Below are 27,200 nucleotides of genomic sequence, written 5' to 3'. Positions count from 1 at the left end.
ATTTAGAAAGGGTCTTCACATGAGCACAGACACTATTTATTCTCAGTGGCATAGAATCTTAGTTTCTCTTTGGCTGAAATCAGGTAAGATACAATGTAAGTAACAGAATCAGGTTTTGCAGCAACTTCCTCAGACTTGTTTTATAAAGGCTACCCAGCCACCCCCCTGAGAGCTCACTGGGAGACATGGCTGTTTGCTGCTGGGCAGGTGCAGGCATGTTTGGCTTTAATCAGTGACTGCTGAGTCAGAAAGTCAGGGGCACTGAGTTTTCTGAGACTACATCTCTACCATTTCTGGTCCTATGCTTCTAGGAGCTGTTAGCACAAATTAGTGTTCTGTGAGTTTTGATCCTTAGACAAAGGCCCTTAACACTCTGGAAGATGAAATTTACAGTCAACAGAAAGATGATAGGTGATATGTTAAGTAACTGTGAGTTATGAAAAGACAAAGAAAGCAAGCCTGTATCAACATGGGAAGATCAGTAACACATTCACAAAGTGAAGTCCTGGGTATGGTTCTACTGCAAAGAGTTATTATTTAAGAAAGTTTCAATGCCCTGCTTATAAATTTCAGTGTATGTGAATAGTAACCTCTCCTAATACATTAAAAATCTGAAACTCAAAATTTACTTTAGAAATTCAAATATATAATTTTAAAACAGATACTAATGACTGCAATAAAGGTAGAAAACTTAAACATGAAATTAAATCAAGGCCATATCGAATAAATTTAACTAATCTTCCAGAGTTTAATCTTCCAGAGCCACATACTGGCTCATTTGTACACTGGCCCCACCCCAACTTGGAGAAATGGAGTGTTCCTTCTCTTTCTGTATATTTAAATACATTTTAAAATTTCTCCAGAATATTATTTCTAGGTTCTAAGCAGGGTCAGGCCTCAACTCCACATGCATTTTGAGACTCAAGACAGCCTCAAATTTCAATCCAGCTACATCACTTCTATTTACACATGGACTGGTGTTATTAACCCGGATCACACAATTTCAGTGAGAGGCTACCAGGTAGATGAGCTGCCAATCTCATCAGCAGACTCTAATAATGTGGTATTTATACAAGTGAGCTGGAATCTGGCATAACTGGGCTGTAGGAGCTAATTAAGAATTGAAGTTCAAGTTCTCTAATGTTTGCATAAACCTCTATGTGCAGAAATCACTACCTAGGGTTTAATAAGGATCTGGAAGATGCCAAGACGACACGTGCTCATCTGGCACCCATGCTGAATTCATCACTGCTCTGCGCTTGCATGAATGTATAACCACGCTGGGGGGGAGTGCAATAAATCACGTTCTCTTTGGTTTTGGGTTCTTTTACCCCCTTTCTTCAATCTATAGCACCAAGTATACTGGTTTGAGGATGAGAGAGTCCAAAAACCTAATTTGGAAAATATACTGAACCACACACTCGAAACTATACACCAGGGCAGCTGTGGCGGGTACGGGGGGAGGTGTGTAGGGGCTGGGGGAGAGGGTAGAGAAGAAAAAGCAAAACCAACCAGTTTTGAAATGTAGTCCAGAACCATCTGTTCAATTTTCTTCTTTTCTACACCCTGTAGGTGTCTCAAAAGATGGTCTTTTAGCTCAGACACCATCTGAAAACAGGATATGGATTAGACAAGTTACAACCTGCCCACTCACATCTGCAACTGTTGAATTCAATTCATTTATTAACACCCCTTATCAGCATGAAAGATACTGGATCTGAAGATCCCACCAGCAGAAGTGCATAACCCACAATGTTCCTTTGCTGGGCGTAAATCAGGAGGCACCACCATTTTCCTCAACAGGGACTACTTATGATTCACCCAAAGCCCAGTGAGCAGCTGAGAGTCAGGCTCCCAGCCCTGCTGAGAATTCTCCAAAGAAGCCAGTGCGAGTCACTAGCTTAGCAGTGAAAGGCTTTGGGATCTACCAAAGGATTGACGTCTAGTACTCCTGGCTCTGGAGAACTCACAGGAACAACTCTAATGACTATGCTAATGGGGGCCAGGGGCAGGGGGTCATGGTTTGGGGTGTTCGGAAGGACAGAGGCTGGAGTAAAAAGGAAATGCATCAGGTACCTCCCTCTGCACAGTGGCTACAGACATTCCTCACAGCCCCCGACATGCAATGATAGTGAAATATCTATTGTAGTGACACCTAAAGGGCTTGTTTCTATACCCTCCCTGTTCTGATCATCCTTGGGGCTCCCCAGTCAGTGTGGCATTCCCAGCCCTCTCCACCTTTTGCTTTCCTTTCTCCTTTTTTCTTCTTTTTTCCCCTCCCTTTTGCCTAGATGCCCTGCTTAGCTACAGATCCTCTTGGCTGGAAAAATCTTTGTATCAGTAAACACCATGGGAATTGTACAACTGATACCACACATGTGTTTATCTTCTATTTTAGCAGATTTACGTACACAACACTCTGGGTAAAACTTAGCGCTTGGAGTCCTGGGCCAAGACAGAGTGATATATTATTTCAATTCAGTCTCCTGCATGTACTAATTAATTAGGCTTTTTTAAAAAAACATTATTTTTTTTCTGGGTAAGATATAATGCATACTTTTTTGTGCATTTCAATTTTTCTGTAATAACCATACAGATGAAAATTTAAATTGCTCATAATTCTACCATCTATATTAACATCTGGCTTTTTAAATTTTCCTTTCTCCAGTGTGCACACTCAATCTAATATTTAATAATATGCTTTTTTCATGTAATACTTTATCATTAAATATTCTTTATCACACTAGTTGTAATGGCTGCACAGTATTCAATTTTATAAAAGTACTACAATTCAATTATTTATCCCCTTCTTATACATGTGGGATATTTCTTTACTATTGTCAATAATACCACAAAAAAAATCATTATACAAAGGCTGTTCACCATATCAATTATTTTGTCAGGCTACATTCTTAGAAGTGGAATTTGTTGGATCACGTACTTCAGGTTGTGGAAACCCTGCTGAAATGCCTCCCACTGTGTTTATACTAATTTCCAGCTGCACTGCATGAGGCTGTCCAATCCCCTACACCCTGAACTTTCCTAGCATGATCTTAAAATTTTTGTCAACTTGATTGGCAAACAAACAAACAAAAACACTTGTTCTCTTTGTCATCTGATTACAACAATGTTACACATTCTCTTTCTTCCCCGGCCCCTACTTGAGATTTTTTTGGTATAAATTAATTTTTGAAAACTCATTGGTCACAGGTTTTGTCCATTGCCCTTCTGGTGTGTTGTTCTCTTACTGATTTATAAACTTTATAGCCAAATGTTAATCTTTTATCACATATGTGGCAAATTTTTTTATAAATGTTTTCTTTGCCTTTTTGTTGTTCTGCTTCTAAGTTTTCAATCTTTTCCTGTGTGTTTATGTTCAATAATACCCTCAAAGGCTTTCTCGATTTCAGTATAATTTAACTATCCACTTATTTTATTCAAATCTCTCACACAGTTTAATTTTTTATATTGGACTCCTTATTCCAACATTTCTGATCTTAATCTGATGTTTCTGTGTGTTTATGGTATCAAGTGGTGGTATTCAGGGTAGGAAGAATCTAACTTAATTGTCTTTTCCAAACAGTCAACCATTGAATGACTGACTGATTAAAAATTATTTCTTTCTACATTGATTTTTAAATGACCCATTTATCACACAGTATTCAGATTTAAACTAGAGTCTCCTGTCTTTTTATATGAACCACATTGTTCCAATTATCGTAGGTCAGCAAAGTAATGCCAATCCCATTCCTCTTTATTTTGTCAAGTGTCAGTCAATTGCCAGAGAAATTTCATTGGCTTTTTCGTTGTAATTTTATTAAACCTAGATGCTAAGGATTTGGAAATTAAACATTGTTCTTCATTATTTTTTCTAACTGGTTAATTCTAACAAAAAAAAAAAAAATACAGCATCATCAGCTTACTAACTTGCTGTATTTTTTAATTTTTAATTTAATTTAAAATCTTATTTTATGATTATTTTCCATTTTCCCAGTTGATTGTTTATAGCATTAGACAATCAGTATCTTCTTTTACTTCTGTTTCTTACTGCATTGGCTAGAATTTCCAGAACAATGTAAAATTTAGTGAAAATAGCAAGGATCCTTCACTTCTTTCAGCTTTTACTTTTTTTTTTTATTGTAGTACAGTCAGTTTACAATGTTGTGTCAGTTTCTGGTGTACAGCACAATGCTTCAGTCAAACATGAACATACATATATTCGTTTTCATATTCTTTTTCACTGTGAGCTACTACAAGATATTGAATATAGTTCCCTGTGCTACACAGTATAAACTTTGAACGTCAGTATCTGCAAATCTTGAACTCCCAATTTATCCCTTCCCACCCCTTTCCGCCTGGTAACCGTAAGTTTGTTTTCTATGTCTTAGTGAGTCTGTTTCTGTCTTTCTGCTTTTAATAGGAATGTTTCCAACGTGACATTAAGAAGGATGTTGATGAATGTGTGTGTGTGTATATAGATTGATATATATATATATATATGGTTCAATCACTATGCTGTACACCAGAAACTAACACAACACTGTACATCAACTATACTTCAATAAAATTTAAAAAGCAAAGACTAAGAAGGATGTGGGCCGCCAGCACCAGACGCCTCTGTCTCAGTGACTAGTGTGTCCCAGGCGCGGGAGTTTACTTTCATCAGCGTTCAGCACCTGTAGAGACCAACTTTTTCTTTTCCTCTTTGACCGTGTGACGTTAATACATTCCTATTAAGCTTCCTACAAAGAAGCCCACGTGGCTATGTTTTATTTTCAAATTCACCACTGGAAAGTAGTTTAATCAAACCTGTGGTGTTTATATTCATACGTGAAAGTGGTCATTGTCAGATTCTGCTTTTAAGGTTATGCTGGCTTTTCAAAATGATTCAGAAGCTGCTCACCTTTTTGCAAAAATACTTTACATAGCATGAGAAGGACTTGGTCCTTAAAAGTTTGAAAAAACTAACTCATTAAATAACTTGGGAACTTTTGGGGAGATAATCTGACACTTTTTCCAAGTTATTTTATGGTTATTGTGATTTTAGGCTTTTTATTTCTTCTTGGCTCAAGTATGGTCACTTCTGTTTGCCAAGGAAACTTTGTTTAACTAAACTTTTTAAGTGTATGAATATGAATTTCTACATATTTTTCCAGTATTTTAAAACTTACCATATCTAAGTTAACAGATTTTCCAATTCCTAAGCCTTCACAGTATTGAGAATATTTTATTAGACTTTTCAGATGTTTCTTTAAACAGTTTTTTTTTTAAGATTTTTGTATTTATTTACCAGTTCTGTTCTTTAATTAATTTATTTTGATTTATACCTCTTCGGTCTTCCTAGTAGTAGGACTGAAGAAAAAATAATTTATTCTGTTGTATTTTAAACCCAAATACAAATACAACAGAGCTGTTGCTCTTTCCTGTTTTGAATACTCTCAGTGCTGTACATTTCCTTGTGATGTTTTATAATTACACATTTTTTGAGGTGACGATTAATACATGGCTCTCTCACAAGACTACAGATACCAAGAGGGCAGAAATCCTGTGTTGCTTATCACTAAACACACAGAACCCACAGCAGCTGGCAAGAACCATGTGTTGAAAGAACGAATAAAAACAAGACCAGAATGAGAAGCACAATCTAGCCCTTCCCCTTGGAGCATTGCTCACCAGCACCCAAACGGCCCGCAGACCGCTTACCAGCCCCATAAGCAGCCTCTGGTGGTTGTCTTCCTCCTGTAAGAGGGGTGTTAACCGTGGCTCTGAAATTAAACAGAACAACAGTCAAGCAGGGTGGTTTTCAGGAAATGCGCTAGAAGGACAAGGCACTAGCCTGGGTTTCCCTTCTCTGAGTCATTGGGAAAACATAATATTTCCCTGATGAGATAAAAATTTTTCATACAGTGTGACCTGATCCTACAAGCTAGAACTTATCACTCAGGAGAGATGTGGAGAGCTCTGTGAACCAGAGAGAGGTAGAGACTGGGAAAGAAAGAAAGGAGACATAGAACACGTTCCCAACACCGACAGTCTCTGGCTTTGATTTCTCTTCAGTGAGAAGACTCACCACTGAGAACCTCTGCTTCACAGAAGACTGAATGACTTGGGTCCTCTCTTAACCCTAAGGGAGCCATAAACGCAGGGACAGGGACTTGGTGGAAGGATCTCACGACTCCCTTCTTCCTGACCCCAACTCATGGCTTACTGACCTGGGCGTTACTAACGAGGGGACCAGTCAAAGACTGTGGCAAATAAGAACTACCAGCACAAGTGAGTGGGCTGAAAAGGTAACTAGATCAAGATGGACAAGTGGCATGTGAGGTTAAATCAAATGGCACTGTCTCCACTGTGATGTGCAATGCACCAGCAAGACAGAGGGAGGGGGGCAGGCAGACACTGTCTCCAGGACGATCTGCCCTGACACCCCCCTCACAGCACCTTCATGTTGTCCTTTCCCAGAACACCTGGTCAGGGGCCGATGACCCACTGTGGGAGGGCATGGATGCCTCTTGACCCCTTGGGATAAATTCTATCTGATTCCCACACAACGTTCATGATTAAGATGAAACACTGAAAACTAGAGCCCTGACTTTCACAGGGAACGTCCTGTTTCTGACAGTGATGACATCCTTCCTAGGAAACGAGCACAAGCAGAGCATGTGAGAGGCAGGAGCGAGTTCCCTGAAGTGCCGGGAGAGAGCGTGACCAGTAACGGGACGCAAACAGGCCTGAAGCACTGGGACAGAAGGCGCTCTAACAGGGCGGACGGGAGCAGTGGACACACAGAAACCTTGGCCAGACCTGCAGCATCCCCCACACTGCCAACCCCTGCCCGCAGATGGGGTGAGCCGGAAGCACACACGTTCACGCCCCTGCCCGACGGCTCCTGCCTGGTGCTGGTGGCAGGACCCCTGGCTTCAGGCCTGGACTTGGACAGCCTGGGTCCCCCGGGGTGACGCAGTGACTTCCGGTTCACATGGGCTGTGCTTGCAGCTGCAAGACATTAGGGTCACCAAACACATACCCAAACATCCAAGCCCGTGAAGCAGAAGTGAGACATAAAAACAACAGCTCTGTTTTCTAAATGGAGGCTGACCTTCACGAGGTAAGCCAGAGTTCCCCGAACAAACCCACAGGAAAGCTTGTACTTGAAGATGCTCAATGTTCTCTTCCCGCAGCTTTACCTGGCTCAGATCCCCTTGTTTACCAAGTCTTAATCTGGATCTCACCCCCTCTGGGAAGCCTCTTCCAACTTTCGTCCCCACTCCCGACCTAGCCCCTCACCCCCAGGGGCTATATAATGCCTGTCACCTGGTTTAGAAATTCTGGGTTGGCATTTCTTCTTCACACGTTAAAGATAAAGCGGCGACCTCAGGTGACCTGCACACCAAGCACAGGACTGGGCTCGATAAGCACGACTCTGTTTCCTCTCATCCTCTCCTCATCCCTGCCCCGAGGAGGACAACGCACGAAATGGATAAACGGTTTGCCCAAGAGCACATGGGTAGCAGGTGTCCGAGCTGGAGTCTAAGCCTGGTTCTGTTGGCCCCTAAGCCTATAATCAGGGCTTTTGTCTAGAGGTGTCTTATCTTCCTGCCCCTGTGACCTGGCCCAGTGAGTGCCCAAGTGCTAACAAAATGAAAGGAGCATACACGTCAGAGACCCTGGTCTGATCAGATGGCTGGAGAGAAAGCAGCCCCAGGCCAAGGGAAGTGGGCCCCGTGGGTACACCAGAGGGTGTGTTAGTCAGATCAGCTCTACGAGGAAACGGAAGGAAAACTAGAAGGCCAACAGTCAGGGACTCTCACAGGAAAAGCACATTCAGCAATTGTCCCCGAAGGCCTGGTGCCAAGAGAGACAGGGCAGGAGCCAGGCGGCCACTCTGATAGGAAGATGTTAACAGTGCTGCCGTCACTGAGCTGGTGGAAGTGATTTCCCCGCCAACCCACAGTGGTCGGAAGAGCAGTGTTACCAACCAAACACTGACTGAAATCCTGAAGGCTCTATTACAGGTCTTTTCTTACCCAAAGTCTTTGCTTGTAGGTTAGAAATCACCCTACAAAGAAATTAGCCAATGTTATTCACACAGGAAGCATTATTATTAAAAAGAAGGAAAGAAAGAAAGAAAGCCACAACACCATCCGAAGATATCCTCCTTTAAAACCCATAAAACCACCGCAGAAATTGTTCTCAGGTTGCTGAAAACCTCAAAAATTTTAATCAGCTTGGCAAAAGCCACATTAGGCAATTATAAAATCTCAAAACTCTTCAGTGCAAACAATGACGATAATTTAGAACAATTGCAGTTCTCAGTTGTTGGAAATAATGGGAAGAGAAAATAGAACAGGGGTTGGAATGGGGCCTAGACTTGTAACACCCCGAGATGACTCATCTACCCAGAAAACATGCTTTCAAAATAAGAACAAGCTCACCAGCCCACTAACGCTTTTTAAAAAATCAGCCTACTGTCTGTGCCCCGCCCCCCGCAAAGTGCTCAATTAATAAGAGCTTTCTTTACCACTTACTCCTGATAAATCATCCATCCCCAGGATGCAAGGCTAAAAGGTTGAACACGTAAACTTTTCCCACTAGAAACTCCAGCTCCACCATCTTGCTGAGGACACACAACAAAAGTAAGCTACTTCCTGAGAGGCAGCCAACAAAGTGACTGCAAAACATAACCATGTTACAGCTCCAACAACCCCTCAGTTTACTTACTTTATTGCATTATCAAGAATATTCCTCACATACACCAGGGAACTTCTTTTTCCTGTTTTCTAGGAGTTAGAACACATCAGAGGCGTGGAAGGTGAAGGTTTTGTGGGTGACATTTTTCACATCGAAGTCATCATGCGATATAGTTAACAGTTCGGAAAAAAGAGAGATTTTCTGGGTAATCAAAACATCTAGATTCTTAAAAAGAAATTTTTTAAAAAAAAGTTTTATTCTGAAACTATTACAGATTTACAGGAAGTTGCAAGTCAACTATATATTTTATACAACAACACTACAACTATAGCCAACAGTGCTACAGGGAGCTCTCATGTACGCTTCACCCAGTCTCCCCCAGCGTTTACATCCTATATGAATAACTTTAGTATGATGTCAAAATTGGGACACTGACACTGGTACAATGAGCATATAGTTCTGTCATTGTATCACGTATGCGGATGCACGCACCACAGTGTACCCCACCATCAAGGTACAGAACTGCTCGTCACCCCACAGTCCCCTCGTGCTTCCCTTTATCGGGGTCACGTTCACTCTTCTCTTTTCCACCATCCCTAACCCCTAGCAACCACTAATTTGGGAATACTTAGATTTTTTTCAGATCCATTTTTAACTATACCAGTAATGCAAGAACATATCTGAGACCCGGATGTTAATGCCACTTCTACTGTGAACATGCCGTGTGGGCCCCTTCACTTCTTTGCATTTGAGCTTCCTCTCCCAGAGAAGAGAGATGAGGGCAGCCCTTGGTCTGCCTACTGGGGATCAACAGCACCGGTGAGCAGTGCCTGGGGACTGATGTCGGCCTCCTTGTGACCTGAAGGCATTGCCAAACCTAGTCCACGCAGCGTCTGCCTCTTGCTTGGCTCTCAGGAACCCACACATACCTCTTCTGAGATCAGGCTGTGCCACTCTCTCCTGACCACGCCGTTGTTATAGTGTAAGTGTGGCTTGGAGTACTTAGCATATTCCAGGTTGGAGTTCAGTTTTTCCCAGTATCCCTTAAAGCTATGCACCTGTAGGAGACAAACACATCGGTGAGCCTGAGAAGCAGGCCCTGTGGCCCAAACTACCCGGCCCACGCCATGCAGGCCTTGCTACAAAGCTGGGCTCGCCTCACTTCCTCAGCAGTGAGGCAGCGTTTCCGAGTGAGTAACGTCCCACGAAGGATGGCATTCTTGTCCTGATCAGAATTCTAAACTAGACAGAGAGTCTTGCCTTGCTCTCTTCCCTTCGAGCCCCTTTTACACAGAGAGACAACAGCTCACTGGCCCACACCAGCCCGACTCCCTGGGTGAGGGCTGAGCAGGGAAGCCGGTACTGAACACATAGGGTCATTTCCTCCCCAAAGACCCATTTTCTGACTTCGGTTGTGTCAACAATGCCATGCTCAGTTAGGGAATGTTCACAAGATTGGGAGCGCATGAAAGGATAGGATTACTTTCCCCCTAAGTTTATTTACTTCCAAAGGATCTTTTTCAAAACCCAGGAATCAGAAAGGTAAAAGGTGAACTTTCACACAAACTTGTTGCATACGCCAAAACAGAATTCGCTGGCACCCATCCCATTTAGGTCTCTGATGTACTGATATAATTGTACTACCCTGAAGCAAAAAGTACCCGTTATGTTCATTTTTGAATAAAATGTAATAGTAATACATTTTTTAATGTTGAAGGATATCCTGACACAAATTGTTTTTGTAAATCAATGAAGATAGATTTATGATTCATACTTTCTTGCCAAAATATATGCATTTAGAAAAGATTTGACTGGGGTCAAGGATGCAATGTGTTGCCATAAAACAAAGTGAGGTAATGCCTACTGTGGGAACGGACTTAGCTGTATTGCAAGGGAAAAAGAGAACTTAAAAAAATGCCTCAATCTAGAAAAATGCCCTTTTGTTAAGTAAGAGCACAGCATCCAAATTCTTATTGAAATGACAGTCACAATTGGCTCAAAGTGGATGTTGGAGTAAAGTGAATTATATAATAAAACCAGCTTGCTGTTTTAGAAGCTTGAAAGGCCTGACCAGCCAACACCCATTCTCACAGAGACAGGAAAAGCTGCTTCCAATAAAGTGTCATTTCAAGAGGAAATCGGAACCTGGAGTCAGGGCCCACCACCCACTTGACCTAGCTCGCTCATCTTTTCTTTCCCTTTCCATTTATTTATGACGAATATACCTTTATCCACCCCCTTGGTCTTCCTCGTATTGAAAAAAAAAAAAAACCCAATAATGAAAGCAAATCCTGCTTCATTTGGCAGAATTAGGTCCCTGATTGGAAGTCACTACAGCTTTCTTGCTATTCTCCCTCTGGGTTCAGGTAACTAGTGCCAAGAGCCAGAAAACTAATTGGTGATGTGGTGACATCTAGTGGTCAGTTCTGCTATTACCTCTGTCTGCTCTGCCATTGGAGTCCCACCCGGAGAGGGAGGAACACTGGTGCCCTTATTCCTGTGAGTCGCTCTTCCTCTCAGGCCAAATGCCATCCTCCGGTCAGAAGACCCCACTCTCATACTCATACTGTGGCTCCTGAGAAAAGATCTCTCCCAAAGTACCTTCTTTTCACTCCATTAAAAAAAAAATAGACCTTTCCTCATACCCTTTTCTTAGCTAAGAATAAACAAATAAAGCAAGACCATGGACAGGTGCCCACTGACTATGTAAAATGAGTTGTGTTTGTGGGAGCAATTTTCTGGGGAGAAGGTCTAGAGCTTACATCAGATTTTCAAAAAAAAAAAAAAATCCATGGCCCCAAATAGTTCAAAACTACTGAGTTAGAAGGAAAGCGGATTCTAAGTTTTAAAATAAGAACTCACATTTAAATAAGGAACACTCTTAGCCAGAAGTCCCAGAAATATCTTAAATAAATGTGTAGGTCTTTCAAGGAGGTCCCTGGGCTGGATGTTATGATACAGGTATTGAGAGAGTTGAGAGAGAAACGGTGGCACAGAGATCATTGTAAGTTGGAAGGTTTATTGGGAAGCCTGGGAAACAGGTAAGACCCACAGGATGAAAATGACAAAGGAAAAGAGAGGATGTTCCAGGTGGGGCTCTGAGGAAGTGAGCAAAGACTGAGAACCCAGAATGTGGATTCTGGGTTTAGATCAGAGGCAGAGCTTTAGAGAAAACAAGCCCCAGCACTTCATTCTCTGTGAGGTAAGTATCTGCCACTAGGGTGTGACTCCCCCTTTAGCAACCACCTGGTCCCATCCCCGAGAATGCTGACTGGTGTGCGGTGTGACCTGAGCCTCCCTTATGAGTGTCAGACGTTCCCCAGGCAAGCTTAACGTTCAGCCCAGGCTGAGAACACTGCTTGAGCCTGTCCAGGTAATCCCAGTCTCCCTCCCACCCTCAAATGTTCTTCTCTGGGTTAAAGGCTGAGGAAGAACCAGCTGTCTGAAGACTTGCAACAGTGTCGTGAAATAACAGGAGACAGGGTTAAAGAGCCCTTCAAAAGATCTCAAATGCCAAAGCAACAACAACACGCTCGTTAACCCACAGAACAAAAGAGCTTTCAAGGTGAAATGTTAGATGTTGTAACACAGCATGGAAGGAAGAGGGCGTGTAAGCTGCACAACTGCACCCTCTCAGCCGACCTGGGAGCACAGAGAGCCTCTCCTTTCAGTCAAGGGGCTCTTTGGGAACTCGCTGGGTACAAAGCACCGTACTCATCAGGGACAACAGCAAAGTGAAAGCCACCAAAGCCTAAGAAGAGCATCGGCAGCCCCTTGAAAAGAGCTCATAAAGCTTTAAAACACACAAAAATGCTTTCTAAGGAAAATATCCATGCATTTAGCTATTCTGGGAGACACCGGTGTTAGAAACCATCAGATCCTCAAGAAATCACCCAGAAGCATTTTCCTGCACCAAGGGGAGTTTTAAATTTTGATTTCAAAAAAGGAAAATTATTCCAAGTCTCTTTTTGAGAAATAATCTCATTTTGCCTCTTAGGATGACAAGAAATAATTACCAAATGTAGCCCATCACAACTATTAATTCAACAAAAGGACCAAAGGGTCACATTAAGAGACTGTTGCCCATTCATGATTTGAATTGCCAGTTGATTTTTTTTTTTTTTTTAAGGAATGAAAAGAGAGGAGGGGGAGGGGAGGAAGAGGAGGAGCCCTATGGTACTTACTGGCTCGTCTGTAAACGACTGCCAGGAAAGAAAAAAAAAATCTGCCTTTCATTTCTGAAAGGCCCTCAGGCTTTGGTCCTACATTTGCTGATTAACCAGTATCTTCTTTTACAGAAGAGGAAGCCAATTCAGAGAGAACCTTTACTTTTCCTATCAGGGCTCAACCAGCGGAGGTAAAGCATCAATCCACTCAGCTCTTCAGGGGACACCATCTCAGTATCAGCTTTTACTTGCAGCCCAGAGAAACACAGCGACCCACTACCTGCAGCACAGACAGGATAAAATAGAAACACCTATGTGTCCATAAAGCTAGTAAGGTACCATACCAAACAGGGCCATCCATGCACAGGATCGGTGACTCCTGAGGCTTCCTGTTCCTGTTAAGGGGACGGCATTTTGTGAGTGCCAGTTCTCCTATTTGTAAGAGAACTTCCTCCTTCTTCCCAAGTCAAGTAAAAAAAATCTCTCTTCTTGGCCGAGCTGGGTAGTACTCTTAGCCATTTTTAATGGGCTGTATTTTTTTTATGTAACCTCTTAAATACAGCTGTAACCTGTTCCATCTCACAACCAGCATATTTCCTGAGAAAGCCCACGCTAAGATAGTTCCCTCCTCTTAGCCTTAAGAATTAAGTGTATGCCTTCAACCAAAGCCATGAATAAGAGCAGCACAGGGTAGTGGAGGGTAGGAGAGAAACAAACACTAGGATCCTTGGTCCTGGGTCTGTTCCTCAATTTCATCATCTGGGAAGTAAACCAAAGTTCCCTCCATCCCTACAGATACAATAGGAATGAATTGACCAGTCTGGTGCTCTGTCTCTAATAAGTAGTGTTTCTTTATAACATCATAAAATTATGTTTTTACAATAGTGATTGAACTGTCCCCCAAAATATGTTCTATAGGAAAAACTAATTTTTTCCTCTATAACCGACTATCCCCAGAATACTTCACTTCTGGTCACCAAATGTGTGGGGTTTTTTTCCCCCACACCTATCAATTCTTTAACACCTGCAGGGCGTCCTACAATTCACCCAGAGATAGTGTCAGATCCCACAGGTTGAGGGCTCAGTCCCACAAGAGTGTCCCCTATTTCAGGTGCCAATTGCAAGTTCAGGTTGTTATCTATGATTCTGACTGACCGCCTAGAAATCAGAGGTTCCCAAGACCCCCTCTTTGGGCTCTGTAATTTGTTACAGTGGCTCACAGAACTCAGGGAAACAGTTCACTTACTATACACCAGTTTATTACAAAAGGATACAACTCAAAAGCCAGATCAAAGAGATGCATGGGGCAAGCATGAGGGAATGGGCCCTGAGCTTCCATGCCCTCTCCAGACACTCCACCTCCGCCCCCACATCTATGAATATTCATCCCTGAGAGGTCTCTGAAACCCTTCAGTTAGGGTCCTTTCTAGAGGCTCCATTACACAGGCATGCTTGATTCAATCACTGGCCACTGGTGACTGAACTGAACCTCCAGCCACTCTAGCCTTGGAAGGTGGTGGGGGCAGATTCTCAAAGTTCCAACCCTCTAATCACACACTTCATTCTCCAGGCAACCAGCCCCCATCCTGAGGTGCTTTCCAAAAGTCACCTCTTTAACAAACTCAGGTGTGGTTGGAAGGGGCTTATTAGGAATAACAAAAGACATTCTTTTCACCTTTGTGTTCTGGAGTTATTTCAGGAACTGGGAACAAACACTAAGTATTATAACAAAAGATGTCCCTGTAGTTCTTATCACTGAGGAAACTGCAAGGATTTTAAGAGCTCTGTGCCAGGAATCATGGATGAAGACCAGATACATATTCCTAGTTATAGCGCAGTATCACATAGGTACAAACGAAACTGTGGAAAGTCAATTAATATTTCCCACATAACTAACTGACATTTCTGGTAGTGCTACATTGCTGTCAGAGCAACAATTCTAATTTTTAAAACTTGCAAGCTCACACTGTGATTCTGTTGATACTTTGGATCTTTAAGAAAGCTTTTTATTGAAGTGATGGCGGCTCTCTGTACTGGGAGGGTCAAGGAAAAAAAGGTGTTTTTTGTGCTTTAATAAGCATTATACTCATGCTCTGCCCAATTAAAACAGTATTTTTAAACATTTTTTAAGTGTGTGAGAGAAGCAGCATCCTTAAGTGAACACGTCTCTGAGTGGAGAACAGCCCAGGTGTCAACTGCTCTTTCCCCAGTTGCTCAGGGATCTCTAGACCCCGACAGACCCAGGCAGCAACGCCCTCACGTGGAGTGGCTCCTGGTGGGGAAGGACTTGAAGTCTTTCTCCTTCCGAGTCTCTGGGTCAAAGTTAAAAATCGCTACACAAATGATTAAATTTAAAGGCTTCCTTACTTTGGAAAATGAAGCTAAAGATGTCTGGCTTAAAAAATACTTTAATAAAAACACTCCATTTCTCCATTGGTGGCATGCTCATTCAACTTTTATCTTGATATTCAAGTAAGGTATTATTCCTTTTCTTTTCTTTTTTTTTTTTTTTTTCAAAAAATCCTTACATGGCTTCCTGTGGAGGGGATAAAATCATTCTTTGGAAGGTCATTCTTGATGACATTTCTTTTAAGGTGAGGAACTTGTTTCAATACATATTTTGATTCACTTTTAAGAATTCTTTTGGAAACCATTCTATTAAAATCAAGAAGCCTTTTGTCTTTCAGGTGATAAACTGCTGCAAACCAGTTAAACCCGGTGTTCATAGACTAAACATGTAAAGTGCTCCACTTCACTCTAAACTTCTTTTCAGAGAGAGCAGAAGGAAAGCGCTCATTCAGTTTCATTTTGCCCTTCCCTCTCCAGACTCCTTATCAGGGCAGTCATCTTCCAAGCAGGATGGAAGCAAATGTGGTCAGAGTAGACATGGGTCCCCTGGGCCTTGAGGAAAGTCTGACAGCAAGCATGCCTTCAAAAGGTAGCGTGAGATTCAGGTAGAGGGTGCTCAGAGCCACCTGCTATCAGGTAAGCTGCAAGAACTGTCACATAAGTGGGGCCGGGGAGGGGGGAAATGTAGGGGATGTGCCATGGCAACCAGATTCATTCACTGCAACGTAATGAAGCTGGGAATTGGGTAGAAGTAGGTCAAAGGCAGTAACTTATAGTGAGGGGTATTATGTAAGCAGAGATGGGGAAACAAACAAGAGCTCTCAGGGCCAGCTGTCCCGTGAACTGGAAGGTACCGATTAGTGATGGGGGAAGGGGGGGAACTGGCCAAACCAAACCCAGTACCAAACCCTCCTGAGCCCAGGGCAAATCCCAGCAGCATGCCTCAGCCTCCCTGGTGGGTCTTGTCTGAGTGGAGAGGGCAGTGAAGAGATCTACTGCTCAAACTTGCCCTGGGGAACACTTCCTACTAGCATACAAATACACAGGAGTCAGGGAAGAGCTCCCAAGCAGAGTCAGGAATAGTTAATACGAAACGATTGTCTGCAGAGCCAACTGCTAGAGGCACTAAGGGGAGAAGAAAAAAAATGAGGGTAAGGCAAAGTGGGTATCAAAGGAGAAAAAAAAAAATGAAGTACATAAAAACATCATTTTACACAGAAATAAACACACACACAAATAGAAAAAAAATCAGGAAGTATAAAAATAAACTATTTTGTTCCTAAGCAAAGGCATATTGTATTCTTAGAATAAGCCAATGGGTTAAAAAATTTGAGAACTCTCCCATCACTCTTTTATCATTACTTAATTTTTTAAGTGAAAATACACAATGTTGAGAAGGTTATAGTAAAACTGATAAACTCATAAATCCCTTATAACAGTGTAAATTATCACAACAATTTTTGAGTATTAATTTGGCAATAAGACTCAAAGGCTATAAAAATTGTCATACTCTTTCATCCAATAATACATGTGGGCATTTAACCTTAGGAGAATAAATCACACATACGCACAAAACTGTATAAAAATATTTACTGCAACATTTTTAATGGTAAAATTTTTTTTAATGGGGACTCTCTAGAGAATGATTAAGTAAATCAAGACACTGCCACATAATGTAATCCTATGGAGTCATTAGAAATCATAACCATGAAAATTATGAAGTTTACGTACCAACATGAAAAATGTACAGAAATAATTCATAACTGTTACGAAATGTCTCTAGATGGCCATTACTATTAGATAGAATGTACATACCTATGACAAACCAAGAGGAAATGGGGGAAATGGTTCATATGTCAGGAAGTATAGAATTGTGGGTGACATTGTTTTCTTTTTAAAATTTCCTTCACTGGTTTATTGTGTGTCCATCAAACACAGTATGAGTTTGGTAGGACTAGTGGTAAAAGCAGAAACAATTAATTGAAAGGATGGAGGCTTTCACTAAAAAACTTTTAAGCTGTTAAATGAAAACTTTCTTTTCCCTTCGTCTTCCTACCTTTGCAGACCTTCACAGCCGTCTCATGCTGCTGCCTAGAAACATCTCTAGTCAGTCTCCCCTTAAGGACCCTTCTTAGGACCGAAACCCAGAACCACTAAACCCGCCCCAGTTGGCCCTCTCTCACCCCCAGGGCATCGCTATGACCTCAAACACCCAGAGCTTCCCTGAGCTGCCCAGGCCTGGCTTGCCCTTTGTGGATCCAAAAGAATCAAAGGTAAATAGTAAAAGACAGAAGCACACGGAGCTGCCTGCTGCCAAAAGTTGAGATTTCCCAGCACACATCAAGCTATAATTAACAGGAGGCAATGCCAAAAACAACAAAGGAGCTTCAAGGAAACTGCGCTAAACTACTCCCCAGTTTTTAACTACACACACATTCTTTTCTACTCACTCACCCCCACCCTACCCTCCCTATTGTATTCAGAAACTCTTCTGAAAGTACCAGACTGCAGAGAGACACTAAAGCTGCCGCTGAGCGGGCAGGAAGGAGGTGTGTGCTGAGACCACAGATAGCCCATGCAGGTCACTCTTGAGAAACAGAAAAGCTGTTCTCAGAACCAGAAGGAAATTAGATAATCCCAGCCCAGTTTACTTAATGGTTTTAAGATTGTGTGTGTGTGTGTGTGTGTGTTTGTTGAGGGGTGACAACACAAATGAAGTGAAAAAAAAAAAAAAGCTCCCAAGTCCTCAGAAGAAAATGCACAAGAACCCCTCCAGCATGGATTGGCTGGAGGCACAGTAGAAAGTAGACCTCTATACGGCTCAAGCTGAGCTCTCCATCTTCAGAAAACTTCACTCTTTAAAAAGAGTTGCCTTGATATCATCTGAGTGACTGCTCTACCATTTAGGAAGGATTTTCAGGAGAACAAGCCCAACGCCTCACCCATCCTCCCCTGACAGTTTACAGTCCTCTCTGGAACCACCGTAACACTCAGGGCAGAGGAATGTGAAGGCCAGCAAGGAAGCCAAGCAGGCCCGTGCTTCCGTCTCTCGCTGTAAGGACTTACCTTCATAAGAGGCAATGGGATCTCTTCTGTCACAAGGGTTATTCCAGGAATTTCCTATGGTGGGGAAAAAACATACAAGTGCTAAACATATCAACCACCACCAGCCAGAGCCTTCAGGAAGTGTTTTCTGCACAGACAGAAGCTGAGGGCAGCTCCCAGTTTGCTAACCTCTACTTTAAATAAACCTGAGGGCTTATAAATAACAGTGAACGCAGGAAGGGAAATATTTGGCAAAATTATGATTATAATAGTTGACAGTGTCGCTAGAGGAAGGGATAAGACTATTATAAAGAAATACAGAGTAAATAATGTATTATTTACACATTTCCATTTAAGAACAAAGGAGGCAAATTACACTTGCACCATCTAGCATAATAATAATAAGGTGGACCCTTTCCTTTTTTTTTTTCAAACTCCTTCCTCCTTCTTCTCTTTCACTAAAATGTATAATAGTTGGCTCCTGGCTTACTAATGGGATTCTTTTCTGACTTCAGTGGAAAATTGTTCTGCACCTCATCCTGCACCATAATTTTGGAAATAAGAGATCCCTGTAAAAATTTACACAGCGTGATCACCATGGCAAATGTGAACGATGCAGTTCATATCAGGAAGTCCACATTATACACTCTGCTAACTAGTGAGTATTAAAATAGAAATTCAAATAAAAAGATAAACTTCCAAAATTGCCATTTATTTGGTTATTTTGAGAAGTGTGTTTCCATGTTAATCATGTTGTACAGTAACCTCTCAACTAGTCAATTCCTCTTCTATTTCCTAAAAAAAAGAAAGCAGATGATACTTGAGAAAATAATTTAGAAGGTGTTATGTAGAAATAAAATCTGTTATTTGTTTAGAACTTAACTATCCTGGATTTTACTGACATACAATAGTCTGTGAAAAAGGGCATCACGGGGATGGAGAAATAAATTTCCAGAACTTTCAAGCATCTGAGTTCTCCACTGTGACAGGAGAAATCCTGTGATAAAAACCTACATGTGCTTCACTTATCACAACAGCTTTAGGTTATAAATAGCATCTTAAAATAGATATAACAAGGCTCATTGTCTGAAAAGCATAATTCAGGATTATCTATGTGTAAGAGCACCCTATTTTCTAATATCTTCAAAAAATCCAATTTAGTTATTTACAGAAATAACCTGTCCCCATAAAGAAGTGTAAAATTAATGTTTTCTTTTGTGGCAGGTGTTTATTAAGGGTATAGCATTAAGGGCATTTGCAGATGAAAGAAAAGTAAATGATTTGCATCATTGCTAAAGATAATCATAGACTCATAGAATTTCAGGATTAGGAGAGACCTTTAAGGTAACCTACTCCAACGGCGAGAAGTTTAAAGCAGCGTGGTAGACCCCAAACAAGCACAGTACACAGTGGTTATAACTGAGTTTTTCTATACTGTACTTCGAGTAGGGATTCCTGATGTCACTCTATGTCCACAACAGCTCCTGTGCCCACACAGTCACGAGAAATCCACATGTGAAGAAGTGCCTGTCAAGACGATCCCGTCACACAACATCCAGTTAATAACCTGCTCCATCTTTAAACACAACCCTGGGAACCTCTGAGACACTGAACACGGGACAGTGACAGACAGTGTTGGGTGGTGAGGGGAGGAAGCTGAAATGTGTGTTTCCTGGCCTGGGGTGTGGGTGGACGGGAAGTGGAGGGGGAGTTTAACCTGCAAGCTTCCTGCCACTTTACCACAGAGTCTGCACATATTTTCACAAGGGTTCTTAAAACAGTAAGGACCTGGAGAAGAAACAAGCTCAGATCTTTCCCTTATAATTCTAGAGTGAGTCATGAAAGTTTAATAACTCTAACAGTGAGCAACAAGAAGAAAGGGTCTTTGGGAAAACACCACTATTGTGCATGCCCAATATTTAGAAATTAATCAAACACACATGATACATCTTTTTAAGGACTGTACTTAGTCTCAAAACAAAACAGGAACTGTTATAATTTATCCTAATACTTGTTTTCGTATGTCTGTGTTGCCTAAATTAAATCTATTTTTCTAAATGCCTTTTTGATATAAACCTCTAACTCAAGACTAAGCATATAGTAGTTCTAACATATAAAGATGAAAGGAAAAGAGGCAGAATCTTTTTCAGGGGCAGCTGTACATGGTTTTCACTTCTGATCCAACAAAGCTCAGTTTACTGAACCATGTTCAAGAGAAAATGAACAATGTTTTATTTTGAAACATTTCTTCTCAGTGAAAAGGAAGGGAGACTGACCAACAGGAAGAAAGGATTGAATGCTTAAGATTACTGACTTTTACGGATCTTGAAGCTCTAGAGTTAGTAGATCTTCTTTCTAAGGCTGGGGAAAAAAGGTCATGAAGGTGCTTATCTACTAAGTAAATAGAACAGCTCAGAATAACGGCAGTAGTTCAATTGCTCCTCATTTATAAAAACCTAAGAAATATTTTCATCTACTCTAGTTGCTAAAAAAAAAAATTTAAACTAAAACCATCTGAAAATGATAGAGGCTTAATTCTGCTTAGTAGTAGGGAGAGTAACACATATGCTGTAACTTCTCCTTCAGTTCTACTGCTTTATATAAATACCTTTGTCCAACAGCAAGGATTCACTATTATTTGTCTGTCAGAAAACTCCAACTCAGATCCTTATGAGTCAAAACAGAAATGAAATCCCAGCCTTGATTACTGTGACAGGGGTGTCATACAGCCGACCCACAACTGTGAATCAACTGTAATTACATAAGGAATACAAAGTGTTAACTTACTGTATTCCAGGTGAGCAGTGAGGAATATGGCAAAAGTTTATCCATGTTACTTGTCTCTGGATAGATGCTCCAATATGAAGAAGCTGAGTAAATTTCAGGGGAGGAAAGAGGCATGTTTTAATAAGAAGAATACGGCAATAAACGTAATTCACCAAAATAAACAAACCAGCAAGAGTTTTCATTGCCTCCATCCTCATCCTAAAAAGGCGAATCGTGATGGTTCTATCTGCAGATTAAAATGTTCGGGTTCTGCTTTTTATATGATAATTATTTTTTAAAAATTTATTTGGCACTTACTTCTACCCAAATAACATTATACCGCTTCACACAGAACCAGCCAGTACAAAACTGAACAAAGAAAGTTAAACTGTACTGAAAAAAAAAAATCACTAATAAGGTTATAGAATTAAGATCATATCTGATATCTCATCAGTCTCTGAACAGCCACAGCTTCTCACAAAACCACAAGAGAATGAAATTTAATTAGCTGCTGACTACAATAGAGTTTTTAAAAAAAATTTCTCCTTACCAGCATTTCAACAGACTGAGGCATTACCAATTTACTGCTTTCCCTCAAGCAAAAGGGTCAAGGATTCAACTTAACATGCACCATCAGCAACACCTACCAATTATAAATTCCTGAATGAGGTCAAATGAATGGCAGGCCGAGATGTTCTCAGAAATCCACTGAATAATCTTTGAAAAGTAAGAAGACAACTCTGTTGGTATTTAAATCTGCACCCTGAGTACCCCCACTCCCACCAAAGAAGTACAAAATACACATGAATCTTTTAAAATTCTAAATCTATTCTGGAATTGCCTGAGAATACATTCACGCTGATAATGTCTTCAAGACACATAATGCAAGACCGTGTGGGTAAAACAGCATTGTAAATGAGATGCTTTTTATGTATCACTTTAATAAACGCCCTTGGCTGGAATCCAAATAAGCCTTCTTCAACCCACTGTTTGTTTTTGCTAGAGTAGGACATATTATAGCAAAGCAGCAGTCTGAAGAGCTGTGGGATATAGAAGAAAACGCAACCCAACCAATGAGCTTGGAGGCAGCAGAGCTGGGTCTAAATTCCAGCTAGTCACACCGTTTAATCGTTGTACGCAGGGCTATATACTGTCTTCCCAAGGAAGGTGCGATCCCTGTTACATCAACAATTCTGTCACAGTCTCTATAACCATCCTCTCCCGATGCAGGAATGAAAGCCCTTGTTCCCTACCTTAGAGTTGACGCTATAAAGCTTGTCCAGCCCCGGAGCACTCACGTTTATGCTCCTGCCAGTAAGTTGTTCTTATTTCCAAACGTACTCGTGCTAGTCGTACTTACTCTCACAATTAAGTAATTTAATAAAATATTACCATGGACAGGTGAAATGTGGATGCAAAAAGAGTGCCAGTGGGTCGATAAAAAGTTGAATGCTTGGGAAAGACTCAAAGGTATGTCTCTAAAACACTTATTTAAAAAACTAGGCATAAGTGAGACAACTATAAAAGACTGAGGAAAAAAATTGCCTGATATACACAAATTGCTTTGAAAGGATCTTTAAACTATTCACCTCTTTAGGGGAAAAAAATGAAAAGAAAAGAAAAAGAAAGTAATAGGCAGTCAGAGACAAGACGTTACTAGTGGTTTTATGTAAGAAAAATGATTCTGAACTCCCAATTAGCTGATATACAAAGAAAGGGCCTTAATCTACACCAAAAGATAGGTGAATAAATGTGCATTTATATGTTTTAGGTTAAAATATTTAGGATATATTTTTTTCAATTTCCCAACCACCTATTGGTCCCAATCAAGTTTAATGGGGGGTTTCTCTAGCTTCACAGAATGGCTGTAACATTATAAGATGTGTGAAAGTGCTTCATAAACTGTAATGTGAAATATAACTTTAAATGTAAGCTATCTTTATTTAAAATGTAATAAATAGATTTTTATTTACCACTAGATTTTAGTCCTTTTGATGATATACACCAAATATAGACCAGGAGAAAAAGTAGATATTTGAGAAACTCACTATTTACCGAACACTTCTTTGGAATGTTACTGATATAACATTTACCCACAATATGGGAAAGAGAACAGTCAGAACAGACCTGCCTTCACAGTCTCAGGTCTGTGTCCATGAAGAAGGAGCACAAGGGAACAATATGTTCAAGTCAGGACAGAGACCATAAACATCCATCGTTACCAAGTAAAAGTAACTTCTGTTCATTTCGACCACTAAATGTACGTTGCGTGCTGTCCATTAGCCAGTTTTTAAACATAAGCTATGCCCCCACCTTGGCCTCCAGTCGCCGTGGGTCTCGGCCACACGAGAGCACGCAGTGCAGCAAGGCCATCCTTTCACAGTCCAGCCGGGTGTCCCGCAGGAACTCCAATAAATATGACTGGTTGAGGAGCACCCTATAGAGCTTCCCAGAGCCCCCATCCAGGACCAGGGGCCCCGACAGCGACTGGAAAGGCCTGTGAGGTAGCATATCAATCACTTCATTGTTTCCTGGTCAAAAAAAAAAAAAAAAAAAAAAGATTACCAAATAAAAAAACCCCCCTTCTCCCCAAGACATAAATATTAATGTTAAAACATTAAAACAAACCCAATGGACTGTGTTCACGAGGGGAGAACTATAGCCATACCTGTCAGAAATAGGCTGTGGCAGATCAGGTCTGGGTGCTGAATGTTAAGTAGATGAAAGAAATGACCAGGTAAGTAAACAGCCACATAATAGTCTGTGGAAGAGAAAGACTTAAATCATCTCCACGTGGCAAGAGCCGTACAGGTACAGATAAAGCCAAGAACTTTACTGTGTCCCTATTTTTCTTTGAGCCTCTTAAAACACAAAAGTTTTGACCGACGTGATATTAAGGTGTCTAAGTCAGTACATTTCATCTGACCAGTCATTCTCATTTATTTCTGTCTGGCTAATTTTCTTCAGACATTTAGCCATGGTCTTAATTTACAACTGTAGCTTTATTTCTAATTGAATTGTGGCTTTATATGAGTCTAAATGAGCTCTGAGAGCAAGTTAGAATAAAAAATATCAAGCAACATGAGCTATTCCTTAATCTGACAGGCTTGAAATAGCTTATAATGGGAATTTCCTTCATAATTTGTGCCATTTGGGGGAAGCTGTAAAATCTAGTTTCCTATGTTTGCCCACTGTTCATCATCTTCACTACCACCATCAACGAAAGAACCTTTACATTGATATTCAACCAAACAGCCTCTGCAGGCATTCTGACACTTTGTGAGGGACTAGTTTGTTTCCTTGCACAGATACCTGCCTAGAATTCACACCTTAACAGTCTCTGCACTAGATATTTTTGTACCAAGAACATTTGCACACAGACTGAGGCAAGGTGCAAAAAATAGATTTCTGGAGAATGGGAGGGTGGAAGCAGCCCTTGCCAATAATTTCTCTAGGATCTTAGAAAAACAGAAATTCACACAATACTAGTGAATTTCATATACATGAAACATTTAGATTATAAGAGAGCCAGCTGGACTCTTTTTTCCCTAAGAAGCAAAGAAATACATGCTAATCATTTGCATAGAAGGCATTCTGTGGAAGGGAAAGGAAAGAGGATGTAAGACTCTAACCAGTTGACTTACAAGTGTCCCTTCAGTCACTGTGGATTAAGTGATAGTAAAGTACTTAGCACATTATAGCAACGCTTAAGCAGAAGAACACAAAATGACATAGTAGGGCACAGTGGAAAGGTATCCAATGACCTAGGTTAACTCCTAGCCCTACCACTTAACCAGTTAATTAGGGTGGTACTATGTCCCTGGGAGGGGGGGCATTTGGAAATACATGAGGGTGTTTGGAGTTGTCACAATCACTGGGGCAGAGGGGAGATTCCTATTGCCATTTGATGAGTTGGCCCCAAGGATGTTAAATCCCTGAATGTGCAAGACACTCTCACACAAATGTTACTGTCTCACCAAAAATGTCAACAGAACCTGTGGTAGGCAGGCTGAATGATGGCTCCTAAAGATAGATGTTCATGTTGTAATTCCCAGAGTCAGTGAAAATGTTACTGTAAGTGATAAAAGGGAACTTGCAGATGTGATTAAGGATCCTGCGATGAGGAAGAATATCCTGGATTACCCAGCTGGACTCAAATGTAATCACAGATGGCTTTTTAAGAGGAAGGAAGGGGGACACGACTACAGAAGAGAAGACCACATGATGATACCACATGATGATGAAAGACACTGGAGTGATGTGGTCACAAGCCAAGTAATGCTAGCCCCTAGATGTTGTAGGAGGCAAAGAATGAATTCTTGCCCGGAATCTCCAGAAGGAAACATTTCTGCCCCAACCTTGATCCTTCAAGACTCATTTATTTCAGAATTCTGACTTCCAGAACCGTAAGACAATGTATTTATTTAAGGGCTAAATTTGTGGTGATTCCTTATTGCAGCAAAAAGAAACTATTATAGTGCCCTGGATAAGAGACACTGAAAGAAGCTTGTGCACACACCACAGACTTTCTGAGCCTCAGCTTCATTATCTATAAAATGAGGATAATGTCACCAAGAAGAATTGTTGTAAGGATCAAGATAATGTTAGTAAAACACTTAGCATGTAATATTCATTTTAAAAATAGTCGTTTTTAATGTATAAACATATCTTTCTTATATAGAGGTGTTTGGAGTTCATGGAAAACTTCCACAAAAACTCTATTCTTTAATATTTAAATCAATGTAAGTCCCTTATAGCAGGGTGACAATTCAGGAAAATTGTATGCAATAAATAACAAAACAAAACAAAACAAAAAGACATCACTCAAAAACCAATACTATTGTCACCAAAATTACCACTAGAGCAGTTTTAATCTTGGGTACAATTTTATGCCTATAAAATAAAATCTGTTTTAAGAAGGAAAGATGACCTATGTAAGACAGTCTATTTTTATAAAGCTCTAGTATTTCTACCCTCTCCACACTCTGAAGATCCTAGATTAAATCATGCCTGCCCTTTTTAAGAGTCATTCCCAAGGGTTTAAAAAAAAAAAAAAAAAAAAGGGAAGGATCCCTTTGACCTCACAAAAAGCTAAGTTTTTTTAGTGGAAAGTTTCCCACATCACCCTTGAGATGGGATGCTGATATAGCATTGCTGATAAGAATCAAGTCCCAGACCCAGGAAACCTTATATTTATCTCTCTTACCACAGGAAGCAGTAGAATCAGGCCTCTCTAAAGCAATTTCCCACAGGTTCAGAGCTCATATTAAAAACTGCCACATACTGGCCCACTGAGCATAAGATATCTTACCTCATCAATCGCATCATACAAGATAAAAATCTTTTTTTTACAGCAATGTGAATGGGCCTAGAGAGTACTATGCTTAGTGAAATAAGTCAGACAGAGGAAGAAAAATACTTTATGCTATCACTTGTATGTGGAATCTAAAAAACACACACATATAACAAAACAGAATCACACTCACAGATATAGAGAAAAAATTTGTTACTAGTGGGAGGGAAGAGGGGTGGGACAAGATAGAGGTAGGGGATTAAAAGATACCAACTACTATGTATAAAATAAATAAGCTAAATAGATAAACAAGGATATATTGTACAGCATGGGGAAATATAGCCATTGTTTTGTAATAGCTTTATAAATGGAGTATCATCTAGAAAAACATTGAATCACTATGTTGTACACCTAAAACTAATACAATATGGTAAATCAACTATGCTTCAATTTAAAAAGACTGAACAAATCTTTTTAAGGACTTTCTTACCTTGTTGGTTCTCACTTTGCCCAGATCCCTCACATCACACCTTCCTAAGCCTCTGTCATGAGAGCAGATGGACTGGGGAACTGGGATAAAAGATATCAAAGAATCATGCACTCTACACCTGAAGCTTTTCTTTTTAAAATGCTGTGCCATGTCCCATCTGCAGGCAAGCAACAGTTCTGTTTAGTCTTGTGCTAACCTGTTTGCGCCTCTCATCCCAACTGGCATGGAAAAGCAGCCTTCAGTAGGGAGGTACAATAACCCCCTTCTTTATTTTCTTCCTGATAGACTTGCTTAATATGTTTAAGCCTAATATTCAAGTTCCCTTTATCAGATTTACTCAATGTAAAGCAGGTCACTCAGGCTGATCCATAAATCATTTATGGGACTTGGAAGCTTTTAG

The 27,200-nt window shown here is 40.8% G+C and overlaps 1 protein-coding gene across 7 annotated transcripts in view; it reads right to left on the bottom strand.

Moving 5' to 3' along the window:
• GSAP (gamma-secretase activating protein) overlaps positions 1-27,200 on the bottom strand; it is a 188,478-nt gene that overhangs the window by 10,886 nt on the left and 150,392 nt on the right. For 4 of the 7 annotated variants that reach the window (XM_045510477.2, XM_045510478.2, XM_074367593.1 and 1 more), the window contains 10 exons: positions 23,686-23,778; positions 23,331-23,548; positions 21,665-21,734; positions 21,039-21,121; positions 18,273-18,326; positions 9,621-9,749; positions 8,722-8,780; positions 8,028-8,059; positions 5,674-5,765; positions 1,513-1,608 (listed from right to left, as the gene is read on the bottom strand). In XM_045510477.2, the coding sequence (XP_045366433.2) occupies positions 1,513-1,608; positions 5,674-5,765; positions 8,028-8,059; positions 8,722-8,780; positions 9,621-9,749; positions 18,273-18,326; positions 21,039-21,121; positions 21,665-21,734; positions 23,331-23,548; positions 23,686-23,778 (926 nt within the window). Of the gene's footprint in view, positions 1-1,512; positions 1,609-5,673; positions 6,997-8,027; positions 8,060-8,721; positions 8,781-9,620; positions 9,750-18,272; positions 18,327-21,038; positions 21,122-21,664; positions 21,735-23,330; positions 23,549-23,685; positions 23,779-27,200 lie in introns of those variants that run through there. The other 3 variants (XM_074367595.1, XM_074367596.1, XM_074367597.1) reach the window with 2 other exon arrangements.

The sequence above is a fragment of the Camelus bactrianus genome, chromosome 7, assembly GCF_048773025.1.
Source record: "Camelus bactrianus isolate YW-2024 breed Bactrian camel chromosome 7, ASM4877302v1, whole genome shotgun sequence".
Taxonomy (NCBI): Eukaryota; Metazoa; Chordata; class Mammalia; order Artiodactyla; family Camelidae; genus Camelus; species Camelus bactrianus.
Note: the sequence above shows the minus strand (reverse complement) of the source record. Positions and strands in the feature narration are given on the sequence as shown.